Genomic DNA, 19,087 nt, shown 5'->3' with positions numbered 1-19,087 from the left:
CCATGCTGTTTTGGTTACTGTGGCCTTACAAAATAGTTTGAAATTGGGTAATGTGATGCCTTCAGTTTTGTTATTTTGCTTAGGATTGGTTTGGCTATTTATGCTCTTTTTTGGTTCCATATGAATTTTAGAAGAGTTTTTTTTTCCTAATTCTGTGAAAAATGATGTTGATAGTTTGATAGTAATAGCACTCTGTAGATTGTTTTGGGCAGTTTGGCCATTTTAATGATATTGATTCTTCCAATCCATGAGCATGGAATGTTTTTCCATTTGTGTCACCTAAGATTCCTTTTGGTAGTGTTTTGTAGTTCTCCTTGTAGAGATCTTTCACCTCCTTGGTTAGATGTATTCCTAGGCATTTTATTTTTTGTTTGGTCTTTCTTAATACAGGTAAACATACTATATACACAGCAATGCTACTTTTAGCTATTTATCCAAATGAAGTGAAAACATATGTCCACACAAAGATCTGTATGCAAATATTCACAGCAGCTTTATTCGTTAATAGCCCCAAACTGGAAACACAAATGTTAATCAACTAGTGAATAAATAAACAAATTGTGGTATATCCATACAATGAACTACTACTCAGCAATGAAAAAGGAACCAGTTACTGACGCATACAACAACAAAGGTGGATCTCTGTTGTGCAGCTTTGAAATGATTACAAACACATAGTCTGCTATTGTGAGTGAAATTTTCTGCTGTGATAAGAACATGGAGTGTAATCTCCCTCCCTGATGACATGGCTCCTAGCATTGAAAATCTTGTTGTCATCATGGATCTCCAGTGTTGGTCAGATCATCTCTCCAGAGAACATCTCATAGAAAGGTACACCTCAAACTTCAATTAGACTTTACATTCACAGAGGCCTGTTTCCATCCTAAATGCGCAACTAGACTTTACTAATTTGACTCTAAACCAAACTAGTATTCACTCACATGTGGTTTCTGGACTTTGTCTATCAAATGTGTTCCCTGTGAGATGTGTTCTTGTTATTTTCCGTCTCTAAACATTGTGAAAATGGCAGGGAAAATTCTTTCTGTATGGTAATAAACTGCGTGATTTGTGAAATCATACCTTATTTTAACTACATAAAACAATCTCAAAATCATTATGCTGAGTGAAAGAAGTCAGACCCGAAAGACTACACTTACTTACTGTATGATTCTATTTTATATGACATTCTGGAAGAGACAAAACTATAGGGACAAAAAACAGATTGGCGGTAGCCAGGAGCTAGAGAGAGGGAACTGACTGCACAGGGGCACAAGGAAAGTTTTTGGGGTAAAGGAAACATTCTATGTCATGACTATGGTCATGGTTTCATGACTGCATACTTTTGGTGAATTTTATCTGATACAAATTATACCTCACTAAATCTGATTTTTTAAAAATTAAAAAAAAAAAAACCCAACCAACAAAACAGAGTTAACATTGAATTTTCTAAAAAACTCATTAAGAATTTGCCCTTTCCTGTGCCCTTTTACGGTTGATGTAGTGCTTTAAGAAGCTAACACAGAAGGATAAAGTAAGTCTCTACAAAACCCAGAGAAGAGACTGGAAAACTCCTCTCTGGATCCTGCCTGGAGTCACAGCTGAACCAGGAAAAAAAAAAATTCACTAAGAATGAATACCTTGGTAAGGATTTAATAGTATCAATTTCAAATGTCTCTGTTTAGTATTTTACCAGTCACAAAATGCTGATTATATCCTCACAGGAATAAGTGTCTTAGAATATCTCTGTCCAGTAACCTTTGATTATTCTTTAAAAAAAAAAAAAAAAAAAAAAAGGAGGCCAGGCACAGTGGCTCATGCCTGTAATCCCAGCACTTTGGGAGGCCGAGGCTGGCAGATCACCTGAGGCCAGGAGTTCAAGACCAGCCTGGGCAACATGGTAAAACCCCGTCTCTACTAAAAAAAAAAAAATAAATACAAAAATTAGCCCAGCGTGACGGCAGGCACCTGTAATCACAGCTACTAGGGAGGCTGAGGCATGAGAATTGCTTGAACTCGGGAGGCGGAGGTTGCAGTGAGCCAATATCACGCCACTGCACTCCAGCCTGGGTGACAGAGACCCTGTCTCCAAAAAAAAACAAAAAGACAAAGGAAATCTGAAGGCTTTTCCTAGTTGCCACAATGTTTCATACAAAAGACAACCACAAAGTAAAACTGCATAGATAATTTCTATCATTTACTAATGGGTGATGTTCTGTAATGCACTCATGTTAGTTATTCAGCACTTAGAACATTATTTCCTCATAGGAAAATAATAGGACTATCAGCACTCATAGTACTCTGGAACCTAATAACCATTTATAATAAAAGTTTCTATGGGAAAATTAATTAATATTTCTAACTGAGATAGAACACATCCCTCCTTCATCTGCTCCCTCCTCCCCTTCACCCTCTTACACACATAAAGAACTGCCTCTGAAGCTCTAGAAATCCTTTTCCTATCAAACACAACGCCAAAAGGGATAATTCTAAGTAGCTGGCAGTGTGGCTCATGTAGCCTTAAAGGCTTTTCTAAAAGCCTGATATGAAAAATGGGTCAAGGGACACACAGGGCAGAGAAGAAGAAAGACATAGCTGAAGATGGAGGTGAGAGGAACAGAGAAGGAACAGAGACGTGTGCTTATGTATATGTGTTGGCAAAGGGGTTGAAAAAATCCAAAGTAATTGGATTGTTTCATTTTCTTCTCACTGTCAGTAGCTGAGTTAGATACAAAGGATGGTAAAGTTCCGTTTGTAATGAATTAACCTTGGCTGAGATGAAAAAGGCATAGTAGGAAACAGCCTATGTACCGGCAGTCTCCTTCACAGACTATAATCATGTTTTATCTTCCCTTGAAAACCAGAACCAAAGACCATATTGATTTGTTTAAACATGCTGATTTAAAATGTACCAAAGATTATTTTGAATCAAGCCAGAGAATGTTTTGATTTATCTAATATCATCAAACTTTTTTCTCTGAGATAAAGTAGACTCTCATTCCTCTGTAACAACGCCATGGGGTAAATGAACTAAATAATATTAAATCTCTTCTGTATTTTCTGATGTAAGAGCCCTCCTTAGGAAAGAGGTAGTGAGAAGTCAGACTGGCTCCGAAGGATAGGAGCTAAGGTGAAAAAGAAGGAAAAAGTGCTTTAAAGGCCTATTATTTAGCAACAGCCCTGGGTTGGGGTAGTATGGTACTCATCTTGCTTGCTCTAGGCCAATTTTGTAAGCACTGGAAAATAGGAGCTCAGCACATTCCAGTTCTAGTCTAAGAGGGGCTAGACATTTTATTTGTATTGCTTACTACAGGAAGAATGCCCTGGTCATAAGACCACTAATCATAAGAATACTACTGTAAGCCCAGAGATAAGATTAAGAAGGAGGGATGTGATTGCTATACCTACATTTTATTTTGTATTCTTCCACCAAAAACAAAAAACAAAAAACTCTCTTCCTTTTTTGTGCTTAACTCAGTTGCAACATGCATGTAGACCAGGGGAACTAAAATAGGCTGTAAAATCATTTATTCATTCAAAATTCATTTGGCAGTAGTAAAGCATTAATTATTCTAACATTATTTTGCACTTAAAATGTGCAGAGCTTTTTGCCAGGCTAGTGGTTTTCAGCTTGGTTCTGCATCAGCAATATCTGTTAAGTTTTTGAAAAATATCTATGCTAGGGGTTTTACTCCAAACCTACTAAATATATGGGGCAGAGTCCCAGGCATCTGTTTAACTGCTTTGAAAAGGTTGGCACTGAGATTCCTTTTTTTTTTTTTTTTTTTGAGACAGTCTCACTCTGTCACCCAGGCTGAAGTGCAGTGGCGCAATCTCAGCTCACTGCAACCTCCGCCCCCCAGGTTCAAGTGATTCTTATGACTCAGCCTGCCGAGTCCCGAGTAGCTGGGATTATAGGCGTGCACCATCACACCTGGCTAAGTTTTATATTTTTAGTAGAGACAGGATTTCACCATGTTGGCCAGGCCGATCTCAAACTCCCAACCCACTAGGATTCCAGGCGTGAGCCACTGTGCCCAGCCGGCACCTAGATTCTCAAGTTAACTTCTGCCACTTTATAACTTATTTGACTAGCCTGCCCACACTGATTATACTGGAGTTAAAAAACTACTAGGCTGCTGAATTTGGTCCTCAGAATGCTTTTATCTGACAGGCACAATGTTTTTAAAGGTTTTGAACCCCGTCGAGTTTTACAAATCATACTTCACATAAAATCCCAGGATCTCTGGTTTTAGAAAAGTAAGAGATCTGAAATCTTACTGAAGAAGGTAGAAATGTCTGACCAAAGAAACACAGTAGTGTGTCCGGAATTGGTGGGTTCTTGGTTTCACTGACTTCAAGAATGAAGCCGCGGACCCTTGCAGTGAGTGTTACAGCTCTTAAGGTGGCGCGTCTGGAGTTTGTTCCTTCTGATGTTCAGATGTGTCCGGAGTTTCTTCCTTCTGGTGGGTTCGTGGTCTCGCTGGCTCAGGAGTGAAGCTGCAGACCTTCGCGGTGAGTGTTACAGCTCTTAAGGTAGCGCGTCTGGAGTTGTTCGTTCCTCCCAGTGGGCTCCTGGTCTCGCTGGCTTCAGGAGTGAAGCTGCAGACCTTCGCGGTGAGTGTTACAGCTCATATAAGCAGTGTGGACCCAAAGAGTGAGCAGCAGCAAGATTTATTGCAAAGGGCCAAACAACAAAGCTTCCACACTGTGAAAGGGGACCCGAGCGGGTTGCCACTACTTGCTGGGGCAGCCTGCTTTTATTCTCTTATCTGGCCCCACCCACGTCCTGCTGATTGGTAGAGCCCAGTGGTCTGTTTTGACAGGGCATTGATTGGTGCGTTTACAATCCCTGAGCTAGATACAAAGGTTCTCCACGTCCCCATCAGATTAGTTAGATACAGAGTATGGACACAAAGGTTCTCCAAGGCCCCACCAGAGCAGCTAGATACACAGTGTCGATTGGTGCATTCACAAACCCTGAGCTGGACACAGGGTGCTGATTGGTGTGTTTACAAACCTTGAGCTAGATACAGAGTGCCAATTGGTGTACTTACAATCCCTGAGCTAGACATAGAGGTTCTCCAAGGCCCCACCAGAGTAGCTAGATACAGAGTGTCCATTGGTGCACTCACAAACCCTGAGCTAGACATAAATGTTCTCCAAGGCCCCACCAGAGTAGCTGGATACAGAGTGTCGAATGGTGCACTCACAAACCCTGAGCTAGACATAAATGTTCTCCAAGGCCCCACCAGAGTAGCTGGATACAGAGTGTCGAATGGTGCACTCACAAACCCTGAGCTAGACACAGGGTGCTGATTGGTGTGTTTACAAACCTTGAGCTACATACAGAGTGCCGATTGGTGTATTTACAATCCCTGAGCTAGACATAAAGGTTCTCCACGTCCCCACCAGACTCAGGAGCCCAGCTGGCTTCACCCAGTGGATCCCGCATGGGGGCTGCAGGTGGAGCTGCCTGCCAGTCACGCGCCGTGCGCCCGCACTCCTCAGCCCTTGGGTGGTCGATGGGACTGAGCGCCCTGGAGCAGGGGGTGACGCTAGTCGGGGAGGCTCCGGCCGCACAGGAGCCCATGGAGGGGATGGGAAGCTCAGGCATGGCGGGCTGCAGGTCTGGAGCCCTGCCCCGCGGGAAGGCAGCTAAGGCCCGGTGAGAAATCGAGCGCCGCGCCGGTGGGCTGGCACTGCTGGGGGACCAAGTACACCCTCCGCAGCCGCTGGCCCGGGTGCTAAGTCCCTCATTGCCCAGGGCCGGCAGGGCCGGCCGGCTGCTCCGAGTGCGGGGCCCGCCAAGCCCACGCCCACCCAGAACTCCAGCTGGCCCGCAAGCGCCGCGCGCAGCCCCGGTTCCCGCTCGCGCCTCTCCCTCCACACCTCCCTGCAAGCTGAGGGAGCCAGCTCCGGCCTTGGCCAGCCCAGAAAGGGGCTCCCACAGTGCAGCGGTGGGCTGAAGGGCTCCTCAAGTGCCGCCAAAGTGGAAGCCCAGGCAGAGGAGGCGCCGAGAGCGAGCGAGGGCTGTGAGGACTGCCAGCACGCTGTCACCTCTCAGTAGTACTGCAGAAACATTACAGTACTGCAGGTCCATGTTGAAGGTCAGTGTGGATTTGGCTCCCATTTATGATAGCCATGTACCCCATTATATGACTTTCTGCATCAATTTTTGACTGCCTTTGGGGATACATGAGTAGAATGGAACCTTGGATGTGAATTTAAAGTACTGGTAAGAAAGTAAATGAAGTTAATAAAATGAGGGACCATGAAATCTAAGTTGAACAAAGAAGTAAAACAGGTACAGAAATGTATAGAGGTAAAATACCGAGGTCTGAATGAAAATAAAGACTAGCCAAAATAGCACTTAATCATAATGATAATGATGATACACATGAAGTGCTTATTCTGTGCCAATCACTTTAAGCACTTTACATGTATTAAAGTCTCACTAAAAATCACATAAATTAGGTACCATTATTTTCCCCATTTGAAAGGTGAGGAAACAGGCGCAGACAAGTTAAGCAATTTGTGTAAGAAACAACAATGCTAACAAATGACAGAGTTGGGATTCAAATTCTGGCAATGTGGCTCCAGAGGCTATAGTGCTAAGCACTATGCTAAAATGCATCTCTAGCAAGCAACTAGAAAGAAAGAAATTAAGATTCAAGAATGAGACATTTAAATTAGTGATTAAATGGTGGAATTCTGAGTTGACGAATTCTAGGGAATTAGGGGAATACCATAAATTATGGTAAACTTGGGGTTTGGGATACACATTAATCAAGTTTTCAAAACAGCACAAATCTCCAAGTAGCATCTATCAGCAGTTCTTAGCTGGAAGCAACAGAAGCTAACTCTGGCTTATGAGACAGAAAATGAGTTTATTAAAAGCTTAAACATTTTTAAGGCTAAATTTCTAGGAACACCTAATACCACACTACCCAACCAACTGGAGGGAGGAACCCTGTCTTTGATAGGAAACACCAGATGCAACAATTAGCTCTGCTGTCATCTAGGAATATCGTAGCCATTGTTGTTGCTACTGTACACTAGAAATACTGCTGCTGCCATGGCAGAACTGTGAGTGGACACTTCAACTCTTCCTTCTTGCATCTCTAACTTCTAAATCAGACAGCGTGAAGGAGGTGTGTCTGACTGGCAGAGCCTAAGTCAGATCCTGCACTCTTGCAAGGGAAACTAGGAAATAAGTTTTTATTTCTACCTTGGTAAGACAAGGTTCATGATATGGGACATTCCTTAAGCACAAAAAAAGTGTTCAAAATATATTAAGCAACCATCAATATAACTAACATCCACTACAAAGAACACCACAAATAAAGCATTACCAAACAAACACAATTTAGGAGAATTTGTGACATACATTTGCTTTAGCTAAGAGATGCCGATGATTCAAAATTGAACCATAACACAAACATATCTTAAAATCTGCACATCAATAAAAGGTGTGTTGGGGGACACGGGTAGAAATATGAACACAGGCATACAACCCACAGCTTAAAAAATTGATGGCAAAGCCAATTTTTATATTTAGAAAGCAGAAATAGGAACAAGTAAAATGACAGTGAAAACTAATGATGCATTAATAAGGCAGCATCCATCCCCCAAATTTCAGAAAATGTCTGTAAATGTACATGGCAAGATGTATGCAACATCATCCAGTATGCACATGAGAATACTAATCTAGAATTCTGAACAAATTTGAGTTTATGAATACCAACTTCTAGGAATATTTAATAACCCACTTTGCAAATTCCAAGACAGTAAATCTTAGTTATATACAAGAATGAGTCTGGGTTTCAGTAAAAACTTGAATTTTTGGATTAGTTCATAGCCCATCAAGGAATTACCAACCAGGCTGCTGGTTTTTATGTTGCATTAAGTTGCCCAGAGTCTCACCTTAGCTTCAATTCTACATGATTTTTTTTTTTTTTTTTGAGATGGAGTTTCATTCTTGTTGCCCAGGCTGGAGTGCAATGGCATGATCTCAGCTCACTGCAACCTCTGCCTCCTGGGTTCAAGTGACTCTCCTGTCTCAGCCTCCTGAGTAGCTGGGATTACAGGTGCCTGCCACCACCCCCGGCTAATTTTTGTATTTTTAGTAGAGATGGGATTTCACCATCTTGGGCAGGCTGGTCTCGAACTCCTGACCTCAGGTGATCCGCCCGCCTCGGCCTCCCAAAGTGCTGGGATGACAGGTGTAAGCCACTGCGCCCGGCCTAATTCTACATGATTTTATAGGTCCGCTTCTCAACACTCTCAGACTAAGTGTGATCTGGCAGCAGAGATTCTCAGGAGAAAGAATTTGACTCAGTGTGGATCACATGTCTAATTCTGAATCAATCAGTTATGGTATGGAATTAGTCACCTGGAACAAATCTGGCTGCTGAGGCCTTTCTCTTGAGGAGGGCCTATGAAGATACTTCCCCAAAGGCCTCATATTTGTTTACTGAAACACCAACGACATCTGAGCCATATCGATAATGTAAAAGCAATCCGTGGTCTTTTTTGACAATCTTTTTTGATGGTCTGAGAATTCAGGTATTTTGGAATACAGGTGAGGTGACAGCGTCTAAGGGGGAAATTAGTGTAGAGACAGTTGTCCTAGTTCACATCATTTCTCTATTTCATAACTAAATTTTTCATTAAGCACACCATCAAGCTTTTTCACACAGCATTACGTTCACCAGCACCTCTAGTAACAAATCTATCCTCTATATTTCCTCCCTTCCCATTGCATCAGCTGCAAGAAAGGGAATGAGTCACCACTCTCTTCCCCATTGCTTTCATCTCATCCTTTCCAAGGTCAACATTGCAGAAGGCAGATAGGCTGAATAATGTCATTTAAAAGACTCCTCTTTTCCCAGGGGGAAGGAGATCTTGCATAAGTTTTCCCAAATCATCAGGATAACCTTCCATCAGCTGATCTAAAAATGTTTAGACTACGAAATTATATTAGTGAAAAAGTTACACTAATTTTTGTGAGATGCATCCTTTATATTGCCAATTATGTATAGTAATGATTATATCATGAAATGTGTCAGATAAACATAAGCTGTAATGTATTTGATTATGACACTTAACTCTGCTTGTGTATGCTCAGTCTTACAGAAGCTCAGTCAGCATGGCCATCAGCCTACAACTTTCAATGCCTTCCCATTGCACTCTGCACAAAATCCAACTTCTTGTCCTGACTAACGGCGCCACATTTGATCTAGCATTGTCCATCTCCTTACATTTGTATGCAAGCTCCTTACATTTGTATGCAAGCTCCTTAAAGTCTTGTTTGCCAATATAGCCCCTAGCCTGAGTACAGAGCCTGAGACAATGCAGGTGGTCAGTAAATATCTGTTGAGTAAATGAATGGCTATCATATGAAGGATGATTTTCCTGTTACTAACTACATCCTAAAGTAATGGAATTGAGTCAGCTTCAAAATAGTATTCACTTATTCCTATAGAGATCAGAAACAATCAGCTTACTGCCAATGCTTGCTCAAAAGGCTCAGAATAAAGTACAACAGTTATAAATATATAACAGGTTATGAATGGCAGCATTTCCCGAGTGTGTTTCTAAGGACACCAGTGCCACAAAATATTTCTTTAAAATAGCGTTCAAAGGTTACATCTTATGCCTAACTGCCTACTCATCTCCATTTGGATGTCTAAGAGACATCTCAAATTTAACATGACCCAAACTGATTTGATTTCAGTAAACAATACATACATCCTCCCAGTAGCTCATACCAAAAACCTCTAAGTTTTCTTGACCACTTACTCTTATATCCTCATCTAATCCATTAGCAAATTTTGTTGGCTCTACCTTGAAAGTATATCCAGAATCTCAGCACTTCACACCATTTTCAGTGTTACCACCTTAGTCTAAGCCACTATTTTCTTTTCCCTGGATTGTTATAGTTGCCTTCTCATTGGTCTCCCTACTTGGGTCCCTGACCCTCCCCACTTCAGTCTATTCTCAACACAGTAGCCAGACTGACACTTTTCAAAGGAAAGTCAGATCATGTCACACACCTGCTGAAAATCCTCCATGGTTTCCTTTCTCACTCAGGATGAAAGCCAGTCCTTTTGATGGCTCGCATGGCCCTACCTGAACGGGACTCTGGTTATCTTTCTTTTTTTTTTTGAGACAGAGTCTTGCTCTGTTGCCCAGGCTGGAGTGCAGTGGTGTGATCTCAGCTCACTGGAAGCCCCACCTCCCGGGTTCACGCCATTCTCCTGCCTCAGCCTCCCGAGTAGCTGGAACTACAGGCGCCCACCACCACGCCCGGCTAATTTTTTGTGTTTTGTTTAGTAGAGGCAGGGTTTCACCATGTCAGCCAGGATGGTCTCGATCTCCTGACTTCATGATCCGCCCACCTCGGCCTCCCAAAATGCTGGGATTACAGGTGTGAACCGCCATGCCCGACTGACTCTGGTTATCTTTCTATACTCATTGCCTATTACTTTGCTCCAGATAACTGCATGCAAAGGAGGCTTCTACCTCAGGGCCTTTGTACTTGCTGTTCTTCCACTTGATTGAGGAGGTCTTTCTTGCCTGTCCTTCATAAAATAAGAAATCAACTCCAGCCCCAAATCAGTTTTCTCCAGTCCCTTTCATTGCTTCATTTTCCTTTATAGTATGTATCACTACCTGTCACGTTTGCTATATTTGCTGAGTGTCTGCATCTGCTGTCTAGAATGTAAGCTCTATAGGGGCAGGAGTTTTGTTTTGTTTCATTAACTGCCATGTTCCTAGTACAAAGCCTGATCAAATAAGTCATGTGTCTGAGTGTGTATGATGAGGTGGGGGAGATATTTCAGAAACAGTATTCCTTGGAGTTTGGGAACGAAAAAAGAGTTGGAACTTGTAGCCTTCTGACCTTTAGCTTACAAAACAGAAATACTTTAACAGGTACAAGATGAAAAGACTCAATATTTAAAATACTCCACTATATTCTACATGAAACTGGCTATTTCTATAACTTAATTTCCTAACAGCTTTAAAAGGTACTATAGATGAGATGAAAAAGAACAAGTCATCTTTCTGAGCCTGAGATTCATCTGTAAAATACTCACGCCGGGTATTGCTGGGAGGAGTGAAAATGATCACTTACTCTGTGTCTAAGATTGACACCTGATTTCTTTCTTACAGATATAAAATATTTTCATTTCAACTCTTCTTTAAAAATGAAAAATTGTGTTTTCTTACAACTGCAAAATTTGAGGAATTAAAACATTCTAGACTCTTCTTCAGTGCCCCATCTTTATCCCTGTTCCACAACCACTATCCTACTGTCAGCATGGGACAAGCTCAGCTGGACCAGAATGGTAGAAAATGTCCTTAGAACTCGTAGGGATATTAGATGTTATCCTGACCGGTAACTTTCACTGAGGAATAAGAAAGAAATGTATCAGAATGAGGAGTAAAGTGTTTGAAAAACACATTTAACGCCGAGCGCGGTGGCTCATGCCTGTAAATCCCAGCACTTTGGAAGGCCGAGGCGGATGGATCACCTGAGGTCAGGAGTTGGAGACCAGCCTGGCCAACATGGTGAAACCCTGTCTATACTAAAAATACAAAAATTAGCCGGGCGTGTTGGCAGGCGCCTGTAATTTCAGCTACTCGGGAGGCTGAGGCAGGAGAATCGTTTGAACCCGGGAGGCGGAGGTTGCAGTGAGCCGAGATGGCGCCCACTGCACTCTAGCCTGGGCAACAGAACAACACTCTGTCTCCAAAAAAAAAAAGAAAAGAAAAACACATTTAATATTATAGTTTTTTTTTTCAGAGGAGAAAACCCCTAAAGATTTGGTAAGAGAAAGAAAAGTTCAACATAATTTTCTTGGTTGATGGGGGTGCACTAAAGATATTGAGACTCAACCAAAGGAATATCCCATTAGGGGGCTGTGAAATTTTTGTGTTTATCAAAAGAAGGTAAAAGCTTTTTTAAGAGCCTGAGAAACTCTTATTTAGACTAACCCACTAAAAATATTCACAGTTTAAAAAATAAACAGAAAAAGAGTCCCAAAAAAGTTAACAGACATGTCCAACTCAGAAAACTGGGAAGTGGCTCAAAGGGGACTTAAAGAGAGATCCTTCTGAGTTCTAGTCCAGTTCTCCAACATTATATATTGGCTACGATTAATCAAGATTTAATTGTATACCAGCTGCCAAAATGTTTCCTGTACAATAAAAATCCTTAATATGAAACAAAGGTTTCATATAACTAGTCAAGTTCTTTACTGACAAATTTCCGACCTTGCCTCCCATATCCATATCTAAGAAGGGAGGTATATCTCTTCAGCATTTACTAAATGCTTCTTTTGCATACCATTAAGTCACTTAATACAATTCTGCCGGCTCAATGGTACTGTACCCATTTTGCAGACAACAAACCGAGGCTAGATGAAGTTAATCATAAAATTAGCGACATTGAAATTTAACTCAGTATAACCCCAAAGCTCCTTCTACACCAAGCTGCTCCCTGTACGGAAACAGAACTCCTGGAACTTGTCCGCAGAGAATGAGCAGGGCCCTTGCTTTTTGTATGGTCTTGGCAAGGTTTATAGCCTGCCTTGTAACCCGCAGGTAACAGAGCTATGGAAATCAAACGAATCGCTGTCAAGTCGGTGCAAGATTACTATTCAGCACATTTCATGACGACCTGGTCTCAACTGAACAGACTGAAAACCAATTTCACAATTTCTTTGTAGTGTTTCTTAGAAACTAGCCACTGTCACTGCTTAGAAAATCGGGGGACTGCTCCCTCAAGTGGTCAAAACGGGCCTCTCACTAGAGCTCGCTACTTGTTTAGCCGGTATAAGGCCAGTCAGACAATCCTGCAAATTTCCCGCAACCTCCCGAAGGGGTCAAAGCCCACGCCCGAGCAAAAGCACAGGCGCTCCCCGCCCAGCGAAGATATGCACATGCGCCTATCCGTCTTCTCCCGAAACTACCACCACCTGGTGGCGCCACTTCCCCCCACGCCTGTTTCACCCATTCAGCCCGCTCTTTCGAATACCTTTGTCCAATTCCATAAGGGCAGAGTTGGCATCCAGTTCCTGTTCGCCATAGCCGGCATCTGCCAGGAAAGACTTAGTTGAGTTTGACGCCATGACCCGAATAGTTACTCGACTAGCCTAGTCAGAAAGATTGCAAACTCTACCCCAGGACCGCCATCTTCTCCCACCGCCTTCTTGCTGGTTTTTCTTCCGCGCGCTGTCAAGCCCTGTTACGCATGCGCCTTGGTCACCCCGCGGTTTGTCGGCGCCTCTGCTGCCCCCTGCGCAGGCGCTCAAGGAGCTCTTGGACTCCAGGTTCCCGCGGCTGGGAGAAAAGGAGGCGGGGATCCGAAGGGGGAAATGACTCTGAGGCGCCCGGACGTCGCTCGGAAGCCAATCAGAGAGCGTGACGTCAGTTTGGCGCGGAGTTTGGCGGCCGGGGCTTACAGTGGCGGGAGTTGGAGGCGATAACGATTTGTGTTGCGAGAGGCGCAAGCTGCGATTTCTGCTGAACTTGGAGGCATTTCTACGACTTTTCTCTCAGCTGAGCCTTTCCCTCCGGCCCTGATGCTCTTCAATTCGGTGCTCCGCCAGCCCCAGCTTGGCGTCCTGAGAAATGGTGAGTAACGGTCCCAACCGCTGCTCGGAGCTGGCGGAATTCATCTCCCCCGATACACACGCCACCTCCGACTAGGGCCGACTCCAATTCTGAACTCAGCTTCTGAGTTCTCCCATGGCAAGGGTAAATTAGTGTTAGCGGGGACTACTGAAGAAGGCTGTACTTTCATCCCCTCGGGACACTTGTAATCGTAATCGGGCTTTTAAAATCGTAACGTAGGCAGGGACGTCGAAATAACTGCCTTCCAAGGCCCCTTACAGCTTATATCTCCGTTGCGCGTTAACGGGAAAATGCATGCATTTGTGTGTATATGTTTCTCTCAACAGTTATTTGAGATGGTCAAAACTCGTAATCATTGATTAATTAATTCGTTTGTTGTAGAATCTTAGTGAGCCCAGCTATTTGCTATAGGTATATACCAGTGAATATGACCCGCTGTTAAGGAACTCAGTCAAACAGAGAAGACAGGATATCTGCTTCCAACAGGATCAAAATCTTTTTTTCCCCGTTTACTACATGGTCGTAAAAATTTAAATTATAGAGTGAAAAAGATGCCTGTCACCACATCCGCCAGAGATGACCCCTGTTAATAGATTGTAGTATATTATTCCAGATGTTTTCGACGCTAGAGGTAATATCTGTTATTTTCAGAAATCGGATCAAAATGTCCTGTTTTTTCACTTTAATGGTATAAGTTGAACGTATTCCCATGTTAATATGTAGAAATCTAACTAATTTTCTTACGCTAAAACATTGGCAATAAGAGATTTGAGGTTAGATTTGGATGTCATCAACTTAAACTTTTTGGTAAGTTTCTGATAAGGGAGCTAACTACCCAGACTAACCTTGGACAGAAATAAAATCTCACTCATGTGAAGGTCGACTATAGCCAGAGGTTCTTTTTCCCCTTGACACCATGTGGAAAACGAACCTGAAAAGGGAATTTTTATATTCAGGGATGAGTCTAGGAAAATGATATTGAGAAAGAGACTGAGAAGTAGTCCCTCAACTTCCTGCTAGCAGTCTGAAACTTTATACCATCCTTATTTATTTCCCTCTTAAGATAATCTTTGTAATTATACTTAAATAATCCTCTTTCTGTCTCTCCTGGGACCTTGTTTGAGTAACTTCTTTGTCCTCTGTTTAAGAGTGACAGTACGCACAGTGGCTAAGAGCTTTGTCTTTGAAGTTAAACTACCTGGGTTTTATTATACCTCCATACCTTACTGTATGTGTGTCCTGGGGGAGCTGTTCAGCCTCTATTTTGTGACAGATTTTCTCCTAATTCTCCATGTGTTTACCTTTCCCTTCCCTCTTTCCTATTCAAAGTACTCATTCGTTGTTACATAATAGTCACTGAAATTCATTCATTATTATATGTTACCCACTGAAATCTATAGAATTGTCTCCTTTCCTCTTCAATGTTGGTGTTCCATCCTTGACCCCTTTTCTTCTTCTACCTACTCCTTTGGATGATTACAGCCATAACCAGGGCTTCTTCCACTTCTACGTACATACAACCTTCTATTACTTATATAGTAAGTCCTCACTTAATGTCTAGATAGGCTCTTGGAAACTGTGACTTTAGGGAAAACAATGTATAACTAAACTAACTACCATAGGCTACTTGATATAAATAAGAATTAAGTTCCAGTGGCATATTTTGGTCACACAAACACCACCGAACTTCTAAAGAAAGACTCAAAGCACTTTTAATATTAAATGTTGAAATAATTGTGTGCTGTACATATATTTGAGAAAGATTAATAAAAACAGGTGAGATAATTATCCAAGTTTTGGTGTATCAGTGAGTGACCTCGGTCACAGTGGCGGTGGGCTAAATCAAGGAATAAATGTTTGCAAAGTGAAAATTGGAAGGAGCACCTCATACCACCATCCAGTTCAAAAACAATCACAAATATGGCAGCTCACTGAGCCCTTTCCTACCAAATCGTTTATTGTCATTCATTTGTATGATTATTGTAAGGTTTACCCATTTTTATTTTACAATTATTTGTATTCATTCATTTTCTGACACACTTATTCCAGCTCAGGGCTGTGGGTGCCCAGAGCCTGTCCCGGCAGCTCATGGTACAAGGTGGAAACCAGCTCTAGACCAGACACTATTTCATCACAGGAAGCACTCACACACACTCATTGTCTACTGGGACCATGTAGACACACCAGTGAACCTAACATACACATCTTTGGCATGTGGGAGGAAACCAGAGTACCTGGAGAAAACCCCTATGAACATGGGGAGAGCATGTACAAACTCCACACAGCCAATGGCCTCAAACAGGAATTGATTTTTTCCTCATAAACAGTATGAGGAAATGACATTGTACAAAATTATGTTATTGGAAGACTTCCTGTACCTGAGATTCATTTCTATAAAAGCTGTGTGGGTTGATTATCATTAGACGGTCAATCCCACAAGCATCTCAAACTCAAATACCCAAAACTGGCCACAAGCATCTCAAACTCAAATACCCAAAACTGAACTCAACTTTTCCCCCAAACCTGCAATATTACCAATTTTAGGGAGTGGCCTCATTATTTAAACCTGCCAGAAACCTGAGTCAATTAAAGACTTCTTCATCTTCCTCATAGTTACACATTCAAAACATTTTGTTAAAATCTCTTGAATCCATCCTCTCTTCTTTATGTGTAATGATTATGCATCTTTACTGTATCCTGGATGTGTTCTATTTTTACCATTCTATTTCCCTAGGTTGGGCCCTAATGCCTTCTTGTCTGGATTGTAAGAAGTCTCCCAGATGGCCTTCCTAGTTTGTCTATCTTCAGTTTATTCTCCACATTGCTGCTAATGATCCTTCTAAAATGGAAATCTGATTACTCTTCTGTGTGTTTTTAAATTGATATCTAAAAGTTTTTATTATAAACTTAAACAAATGCAAAGAATATAATTTCTGACCATATTGGGAATATTGACATTTTAAAAATAACAATGCTGTATCACTCTTTTAAGTGTATCTAATATAATTTAAATACTATAGTGATTTGATAATCACATCATCCATTTTTTAGAAAAATACGAACAAACTCCTCTTTATCTGCTAGACATTCCATATAGCTGCTTTTTCCTCTTGAATTTATTTCCATTTCATTTCTCCTACAGAATTTCTCCTAATGTAATTTAATTTTATGCTTGAAAAGCTCTTTTACTGATCAGTCTGTCATACCCTTCTGTGTCAAAAAATGTGTTTAAATTGCTGTTTTCTGTCATAAGCCTCCAAGTATTAAAACTTCTTTATGGATTGAATTTTCAATTCAATTATTAGTACTATATGATTGATTAAAACAATATAGATTACCAATTTTAATAATTATTAACCAAAAGTAAAATTTTATTGGAAGTACATCTTTTTAAAGAGATGAATTTGGGTGTTTATGGTCCCTTTATTGAAGGCATTATTTAATCATCTCTTAGTTAAGGTTCTACCAGTTTATTTGTTTTTATTTAAAAATATTTGATACCCAAAAGTTTTTATTCTTTGGATCAGTGCAAGGTTTAAGATTGGGGCACGGGAATGCCTTTCTTTTATAAAGTGGAAGAAAGGAAGTGATGAAGGGAAAGGGAAAAAGTGGTACCTCAACCTTCTCAGAGACATCAGGTTTTTCAGACAGGTGAGTTTTAGAAATGCGTATATAGTCATCCAATTGCTTAGAAATGGAGATAACATTTTGAGAAATGCATCATTAGGTAATTTTATCATTGTGCAAACATCACAGAGTATAAACACAAAGCTAGATAGTGTAACTACTACACACCTAAGCTATATATTTTTCCTAGGCTATAAACCTGTATAACATGTTACTGTATTGAATACCGTAGGCAACTGTAACACAATGGTAAGTATTTGTGTATCTAAACATAGAAAAGGTTCAGTAAAAATAGGATATAAAAGATAAAAAATGGTACACCTGTGGAGGGTGCTTACTGTTAATCGGAGCTTGCAGGACCGGGGGTTGCTGTGAGTGAATCAGTGAGTGAGTGGTCAGTCAGCACGAAGACCTGGGACATTATACTACTGTGGACTTTATAAACACTCTATACTTAGGCTGCATTAAATTGATTAAAAAATACTTTCTTCAATAATAAATTAACCTTAGCTTACTGTAACTTTTAAACTTAAAAACATCTTAAATTTTTTAACTTTTTGACCCTTGTGGTAACAGGTAGCATAAAGCACACATTGTATAATTGTACAAAATATTTTATTTCTTCATATCCTTATTCTGTAAGTTTTTTTATTTTAAATGTTTTTCTTTTCTTAACTTTTCAAACCTTTTGTTAAAAACTAAGACACAATAGGAATTTTTAAGCTCCATTATAATCTTGTAAGACCACCATTGTGTATGCGGTCTGTCTTTGGCCAAAATGCCATTACATGGCATATGACTGTATATCGTAGTTGAGTACAGTAGTACCTCCTTATCCTTGAAGGATACGTTCCAAGACCCAACCCTATGTATGCTGTGTTTTTTACTATACAGACACATACCTATGATTAAGTTTAGGCACAGTAAGAGATTAACAATAACTAATAATAACATAGAACAATTATAACGATATTCTATAATAAAAGTTATGTGAAAGTGGCCTCTCGGAATATCTCGTTGTACTATACTTGCCCTTCTCATGATGATGTGAGATGATATAATACCTACAACATGAAGAGATGAAGTGAGATGAATGATGTAGGCAGGCACTGTGATATAACATTAGGCTACTACTCCCAACTATGTGACAGACCTTCCAACTATGTGACAGACAAAGCAGCTTCCATGTGATATAACATTAGGCTACTACTCCCAACTATGTGACAGACCTTCCAACTATGTGACAGACAAAGCAGCTAAGGGACTAAAGAGCAGGTAACGTATATGGCACTGATACTCTGGACACAGGGATGATTCATATCCTGGACAGGTCAGGGTAGGACAGTGTGAAATTTTCTTGCCACTCAAAATGGCACACAATTTAAAACATGAATTGTTTATTTCTGGAATTTTCAGTTTAATAGTTTCAGACCATCGACTATAGGCAACTGAAACCACGAAAAGCGAAACCACGGGTGAGGGGTAACTACTGTATCTGGAAATTGAGTCTCTGAAAACTCTCATGTTCTTGTATACTACTTGGAATATGTGCATGTAACTCCAGGGGCTTAAGTTGTACAATGAGGAAATAATAGCTTTTTCCAAATGTGTTGTGGAGGAAAGCATTACAGTTACATGTTCATAACACAATAAGGATCCAAAAGTACCTTAGGGGGGTTCATCAGTGAAGTGTGTATTGCAGGGATTGCATAAGTAGAGGGGTAGGCAAGGACCAATCACTCACCATTCATTGGTATTTGGATGTTAATTGTAGGCAATGAGGCAGAGTTAAAGAGTCATTGTTTAATTGTAAAAAATT

General features: G+C 41.0%; 2 protein-coding genes and 1 non-coding gene across 4 annotated transcripts in view; 2 read left to right on the top strand and 1 right to left on the bottom strand.

Moving 5' to 3' along the window:
* Positions 1-13,280, bottom strand: part of INTS7 (integrator complex subunit 7) — a 99,323-nt gene extending 86,043 nt beyond the window's left edge. Inside the window, exons 1-2 of one of the 2 annotated variants that reach the window (XM_024247761.3) lie at positions 13,187-13,280; positions 13,043-13,102 (exon numbers count right to left, since the gene is read on the bottom strand). In XM_024247761.3, the coding sequence (XP_024103529.1) occupies positions 13,043-13,058 (16 nt within the window). In that variant the 5' untranslated portion in view covers positions 13,059-13,102; positions 13,187-13,280. Of the gene's footprint in view, positions 1-13,042 lie in introns of both variants that reach the window. The other variant, XM_002809488.6, reaches the window with a different exon arrangement.
* On the top strand, positions 1,479-1,600 carry LOC112131425 (small nucleolar RNA SNORA26). The gene has a single exon (XR_002913500.1). It is a non-coding gene; the product is annotated as a small nucleolar RNA SNORA26 (small nucleolar RNA).
* DTL (denticleless E3 ubiquitin protein ligase homolog) overlaps positions 13,241-19,087 on the top strand; it is a 69,320-nt gene continuing 63,473 nt past the window's right edge. The window contains exon 1 of the mRNA XM_024247764.3: positions 13,241-13,641. Coding sequence (XP_024103532.1) covers positions 13,590-13,641 — 52 coding nt within the window. The 5' untranslated portion in view covers positions 13,241-13,589. The remainder of the gene's footprint in view (positions 13,642-19,087) is intronic.

The sequence above is a fragment of the Pongo abelii genome, chromosome 1 (genome assembly GCF_028885655.2).
Source record: "Pongo abelii isolate AG06213 chromosome 1, NHGRI_mPonAbe1-v2.0_pri, whole genome shotgun sequence".
NCBI lineage: Eukaryota > Metazoa > Chordata > Mammalia > Primates > Hominidae > Pongo > Pongo abelii.
Note: the sequence above shows the minus strand (reverse complement) of the source record. Positions and strands in the feature narration are given on the sequence as shown.